At 47.1% G+C, this 6,782-nt stretch overlaps 1 protein-coding gene across 1 annotated transcript in view; it reads right to left on the bottom strand.

Moving 5' to 3' along the window:
- Window positions 1-394: 394 nt before the first annotated feature.
- LOC125706143 (cGMP-inhibited 3',5'-cyclic phosphodiesterase B-like) overlaps window positions 395-6,782 on the bottom strand; it is a 46,704-nt gene continuing 40,316 nt past the window's right edge. The window contains exons 12-16 of the mRNA XM_048972700.1: window positions 5,979-6,178; window positions 5,074-5,277; window positions 4,729-4,890; window positions 4,144-4,387; window positions 395-3,192 (exon numbers count right to left, since the gene is read on the bottom strand). Of these exons, the coding sequence (XP_048828657.1) occupies window positions 2,987-3,192; window positions 4,144-4,387; window positions 4,729-4,890; window positions 5,074-5,277; window positions 5,979-6,178 (1,016 nt within the window). The 3' untranslated portion in view covers window positions 395-2,986. The remainder of the gene's footprint in view (window positions 3,193-4,143; window positions 4,388-4,728; window positions 4,891-5,073; window positions 5,278-5,978; window positions 6,179-6,782) is intronic.

Below are 6,782 nucleotides of genomic sequence, written 5' to 3'. Positions count from 1 at the left end.
TCACTGGAGGGCTGGAGTTCCCATGGTAATGCACTGAAAGCCACAGCTGAAAAACTCATAGCTTTTTTTTTTGCACTCCCCTGACACTTACTTTACCAAGTTCCAAGTCGAGCTCCTTGGCTCCCTGGGTCTTGTGACCATGCAGAAATAACTGGAATTCATCGCTGGGATATTTAAGAAGGTCAGGGGCCTTCCCTTCATCTCTGTTCTTTACTGCTGGCTAAGTGAGGAGGATCCATTTATTCTGCATGGCTAAGCATCACTCAATGACAGGAGAACAACACACACACACACACACACACACACAAACACTCCCAAAACGAATCCCAAAAGAAAACCAACTAACTGGAAAAGAAAGAAACAGGCGTTTGACAAATAAACATTACTTGACAGCTCAGGGGGTATTTAGGGATGTGTTTTATGACAGCTATAAATAACAATAAAAATGACCCCCCCCCCCCCCCACATATTCCAGAAGACTGAATGGTTACATCAGACATACATATCTAGGTGCTACATAGATGTGACAGCCATTCATAAATGTATGCATGGAAAGAACATCAGAGGACTATGGCTCATGAGACAGTAAGAAGTCAATAAACACTTAGCTTTCATGACATACGGAGCTGGAACTGAAGAAGGGGTAGGAGCAAGCTGAGGCATTACAACTGAGCTGTGCTCCATCTGGGGAAACAAAGCAACTGGAAATAAATTAGTATTACTATTATTGTTGATGTTATTTCTATGTTACTTTGACCCAACATTCAGGTGATGCACCCGTGACCAGCGCGTATCTGTCAGACTTCTCGATAGAATTCCTCGCTTAGGACGGCTCACGTTAATCGCAATGCATTGTGGGAATTCGGGTTCAGTTGCATCACGGATCAGTGGCGGGACGGAGAGAGTTTGGCACCGACGTCGTCGAGTCACGGGGTATAAAAAAAATAGGCAGCTGGGACGAGAGTGGTTATGGTTAGGGACACGGGAGGTGGTGCACCGTGCAAAGAAAAATGTCGGATGCCCCAGACTGGTGAAAGCCGATTTCACATCCATAAAATAGTATTAGATAAAAACTCTGGAAACAGGATGGTAATTACAGATTCCCTATGTACAATATGTCAGCTGCAAATATAAAACAGATGCACTCTGATACGATTGATTATCTAAAAAAAATATATATGCAGATACTCTTTCTGTGCAGAGGTTAAACACTTGTTTGGTAGTAAAAGGTGCATTTTTCTTCTTTCCTTTTTTGTTTTAAATATACTCGACTGATTTACAATGCCTACTTGAGAACTTTCTTTCCCATACCGAGGGATTCCGAAAGGTGTCGAACAAGCTGGGCGCGCGCGAGCAGCCTCGGCCACCGGGAGGCGCTGCGTCGCCGGCGGGATGACTCGAGTCCGCGCTTCGGCACGCGACATTCGGACGTCGTTCCGCGACCGACCGCTAGATGCGAAGAGCCTGAACGGGGGGGGGGACGCTGCTGCTCGACCAGCTAATCCGCGCACCAGCCAGCTGTACGTTTGGCAAATGATATATTGCATTAAAACAGCTTTAAGCAGAATTACTTAAATAAAACCTAAAATAAAAAAAATACAAACAAAACTGTCTGTGAGTTTACAAGAACGAAACGTTAAAATAATGCCGACAGCAGAATGACCAACAAACGGCTAATCCCATTCAGATACAAAAATAACCTTGTTTATTCGATGTACGATTCTTGTCTGCATCCGACGCGGTCCGCGCGTACACACAAGCTTCGGGGAAGCTTTTCCTGGTTAGGACAGGCTGGGCCTGATTGTCCTGGGTCCCACACACTGGACTGAAGTCTTCAAATGGCTAAAATGAGTTTGTAACAAGTTGTTCGTACAAGGAATAAAAAGGGTTACAATTACTGTTTTTATATAATATATATACATATATATTATATAATATACAGCATGAGAAATTATGACTTCATGTGCTGAAATCCTGGGAGAAAAAAAGCTACTGATCTATTGGTGAATCCTGAGTAACTGTGAAAAAATACACTTATCAAAATTAAAAAAAAAAAAAAAATCCCTTAGCTGGAACATGTTCCATTTCTCCACCCCATATGGTAAACAGTGGGATTATGGGGTTAGCTGGCTGGCCTGTGTGAATTCCTGAAATGAAAGCAAAAAAAAAAAAAAAAGTCAAGTAAAATGAATCTCACAGGCCACACACAAGAATGAAGGGGTGTTAAACAGGAAAGGAAAGCCTGCATTCAGTTAAAATGTCAGCTCCGGTGGAGTCTGATACAGTGAGTGTCACCAGCATTGGGAGACTGCAGAGAGTGCGGAGATGGTCCATATGCTCTTCATGGTATACAGGGTCTGACCTGCACGTCCAGTTCAGACAGGCACATTTGAAATGTATTCCTACATGTATGTCAATTTTTTCACGTTTTTATTTTTGTTTTCTTTGTCCCCGTCTGCTTGGCCGAATAACCCTCAGATTCACCCTCTTCCTCTTTTTCACGGTTTACTTTGGTAAATGGTGTCAGTTGCTTCAGAGGGTTGGGTGGGGGGAGGAGGGTGGATGTTCTTTATAATAATTCTTACTGTCTTATTAGTACCTAATGGAGATTTAAGCGCTCGACGTTCAACAAGGCAGCATCACAGCTAGATAAAACTTTACACCAAGGAGCGGAGGTCCCTGCGTCCTCACTGCGTCCTCACTGCGTCCTCACTGCGTCCCGCTCGCAGCTTCCCCCTCGGCTGAAGTGCGTGTGTTTGTTTTTTTTCTTTTTTTTCTTTAAACCCACGGGGTGAAAGTGCATAGGACTGGGGCTCCCACTGTCGCAGTGAGAGTCTGCTCACAGTAATAAGGCCTTTTGTTTTCCCCCCTTGACACGGCACAGTGACGGTTCGGTGTGCGGAGGGCTTCCCAGCCGGTTGGGGGGGGGGGGGGGAGGTTTAGCGTTACACCCGCCCCCCCCCCCCCCCAAAAAAAAAAACCCCGGCTATTGCCGTTCGTCCTCCTCAGCCTCCTCCTGGATGACCTGGATGTCATCAGAGGTGGGAGGTGTGGGTGGCCGGCTGTCAGTCTGCTGCGTCTGCGCCTGCTTGCTCTTCTCCTCCTCCTCGATGGTCTTCTTCCACACCTTGTGGTTCTCCGCCAGGTGCTGCATGATGTTACAGAAGAGCCGGCGTCGGCCCTTTCTTCTTTCTGCGTGTGGGGAACGGGGGGGTAGGGTTAAGAACGAGAATACCCCTGGGGCCTCCTGAAAACGCCCGCCGTCGTGACGGGACACGTTCGCCGGGACTCGTCGGCTCCAAGAATGCTAATGGTCTGAATGAGCGAGAGATGCGCTGGACGGCAGCCATGTAGTCCCGCCCTCCTGATCTAGTGACGCTAGCGGCCAATTAGAATCATGCTAAGATTAACGGATGAGCAGGAGGTAATTGAATCGACTTTCCCTCGGCCTCCTAAATGAATCCTCGGCTCTACACAAGATGCGGTTGGACAAAACCCAACACGATGAAAAGAAGCAATAGCAATTAACACAGCCAGATAAATGGTTTCATTTTCATTACAACAGTGAGGTTATTTGAGCTAACCACCTGATTTATAGCCAAAGCTTCCAACTTGGACATTATAATGCTGTGTAATGATAACTGTAGCACTGTTGCTCTGCACACCCAAGGCTATGGGTTTGATGTGTGTGTGTGTGTGGCAGTTTGTATGCTCTCACACACAAAAAGATGCTGTTAGGTGAACTGATGCCTGAAAATCACACAGTTTTTGATTGTGTGTGTTAGCACATGCCAGGTAATGTAATAACCTGGCATCTCACTCAGAGCCTCCCAAGCCAAGGCATTGGAGGGACATGCAGATTTGGGTGGGGGGGGGGGGGGGGGACAGCATTTGATAAAGGCCCTTGAATGCATAAAATTATATGTAAAAATTGGATAGGGAGCCCAAGGCAATATTGTGTGTCAGAGGGTACAGAATCTCTAGGTATATGCCTCTAGTCCCCCACCTTGAACCCTGTGCTTAAAGGGACCTTCTCTTGGTTCACTATGACTGAACTGGATAAGCAGGCTGAAGATGCCTGGCTGGAAACCTGGTTGATAACCATCGAAAATCTTTCAGTCTTGACAGAACATAAAATCTCACTTGGTTCAAGTTCCTCCTCCAGCTCATCGTCCTCTGTCTCCGTGTCCGCGCCCTCTTCCTCCTCCTCATCCTCCGAGCACTCCTGGTCAATCCAGTAACCAGGAAGCAGTCCAGCCGCGTCGTAGGAGTTGCAGAGTGGACCCACGATGTGCGTGATGAAGGATTCCTGGAGCTTGGCCAGCTGGGGGGAGGAGCGGTCCATAAAGGGGCTGATGGGAAGGCCCAGGCTGGCCTCCTCGTCACCCTGAGGGAATACCACCAACGCATCTGGGTCTGGACAATTCAGGAGGGACTGGGCACTGAGAAACCACAATGGCACTAAAGACCTTTGTGTGAAATGTGGCACGCCTCCACAACTGAAACACAGCACATGTGGATTTCCGCAAACAAACCTTCAGGTACAAATTTAAAGAAAGTCTGCAGCTCAAAAATAAGTAAGAGCGAGTAGGAACAGGTTCTCTCAGAGTAAAAGTGTAAAATCCTGGTTGGTTGAAATGAAACTGATTTGGTATTTGTCTGGATTTGTACTTTCTGGACGTGAGCCTCTGACAAATTGGAAGGGACAGATATCAACGGCACTCGCACCTGCTCATAAAACTCATTCACGATGCCCTCTGTCCACTTGAGGTGGAGGTCGCCATCTTTCGCCGGCCCGTTGATGTCCGCCAACTTGATACACACTTGGCAAACTAACAGCCGGTCATTTTCATTTGACCAGTCAATTCCTGGGCTGTTCACATCGTTAACCTGATTTAAGGGACCATAAGAAAGATGCCCTTAGTTATTTAATTTCATACAAATTCAGTTGCTGACCTTACGAAGGGAAATTGACGTCTCGCAACAAGAGATGAACAAAGAGAAACCCACGATACGCACAGACATCCCGCTACGTCTTGCCTGAGATAATTAGAGCCCCTCTCTATCACCGACCTTTGAATTGAACTCGGCCAGGAAATCGAAATGCTTCTTCAGGTCGGTGGCGAGGATGGCCTCGATGACCAGGAAGCGAAAACGCTTGAACTCTACGTGGTCCAGGTTGGCCAGGAAGTTGTACTCGGGCTGGGACAGGTAGAGGCTCCAAGCGGAGGCAGCGTGGTGATTCTCCAAGACCGAGCGGTCATTGTACAAGACCGCCTTTGGACAAAGGAACAGAAAGCAGAGGAGAGAGGAACATAAAAATTAGCACAAGTATCTGTAATGCCCCCTCCATATATGCAAACATTTGTTTGAAGACATCTTTGCACCGTGCTTCCTGTACGTTTGTGACTTCTGTTGTGTTTCTTTGCTTACTAATTGTACCGTGAAGGGTTTCTACAAAGTATGTTGTCCGGCATTTCATGTTTGCCATGAACCACAACCAGTTCCGGTCTGTCTGTACAAACTGGTGTCCTGATATACCATAATCTCTCCAGGCTCCAGCCAGTCTGGGATATAGCACCGCGAACCCATCCAGAGCCAATGTCCTGAATACCTTTCAATAACTGTACTCTTTTATGACATGGAATATTACTGTATTACAATTTTCGCCTGCTTGATAGACACTCCTTAGTGAAGCAGCCTCAGAATTGTCGGACTTAACCCCTTACCACGGTTAAATGTCAGTTAAGTGCTTTGAATCAGACGCCCTATTGTCCGCCTGGGTATCTGTACCTGCCGTTTCCTGGGCATGGCTCCCATGTCTTAACCAGCAATTCGCTAAAAGCCGGCTCTTCAATCCATTTCCCAAGTGCTACCGTCCCGTGCTAATGTGCCTCCTCTGGCACTTGAAGCAGGGCTTTAACATGGTCAGTAATCCGTGTCTTTGCTTGGCGATGACCGGGAGGAGGGGTACCCACCTGAGGTGCGTTAGTGGCTACGAGGAAGGCGTTCGTGCGACCGGGGTGGTCGTAGTCGTGCATTGCTGCTGCTACATATAGTGCCATAAGCTCCAGCGCAGGAACGTTCCATGAAAGGCAGCCGTAGCTGTCGTCGGGTATGGTGCAGCTTCTGGAGGAAGTGTAGGCCACCCTTCCCGGAGAGATCCCGCTGTCCGAGTCTGGGAGAAACAGAGGCCGCCCGGCATCAGAGGAGGGGAGCCTTGGTACTGCTCATCTGCTGTTAGGTGAACAGCATCCGCATTGAGGAGGCATGGGCAGGGCCAAACACATGGCGTATTTCCACTGCTGCCGAGAACCGAGCCGTATCTGCACTGACATGGTACTGGCAGGGCTGAAAGTGTTCCTAAAGCGAGGTGGTTGTCACCTCTGTGGTAAAAATGCACAGCGATGCCAGTGACCTGTGTCGATACACATGAATAATCTGAGGGAAAACAGGGCATATTCTCTATAATAGTCATTATTAGTAGTGTCGCACATTTCGATGTATTGATGCATTCCCAATACCTTGGAACATGAAAATTTCCAACCTCCTACTTAACAAAAGTACTATTGAACAGCTCAATGGAATTGAATGGTAATCCAAATTTACGCAAGCGAATGCTAGTTCCAGGTACGTTTTATGCTAACATAAAATGGTAATTATCACAGACGTGCTATCTGAAATTAGTACATAGTAAATTATGATGTACGTCATATAAATAGTAAATAATCGTTTCCTCGGTTTCACCTCACTATTGCTCACCAAAACCAGCAATGCCTTTA

Source organism: Brienomyrus brachyistius, chromosome 13 (assembly GCF_023856365.1).
Source record: "Brienomyrus brachyistius isolate T26 chromosome 13, BBRACH_0.4, whole genome shotgun sequence".
Classification (NCBI taxonomy): domain Eukaryota; kingdom Metazoa; phylum Chordata; class Actinopteri; order Osteoglossiformes; family Mormyridae; genus Brienomyrus; species Brienomyrus brachyistius.
The sequence above is the reverse complement of the archived record's forward strand: the minus strand, read 5'-3'. Positions and strand labels throughout refer to the sequence as shown.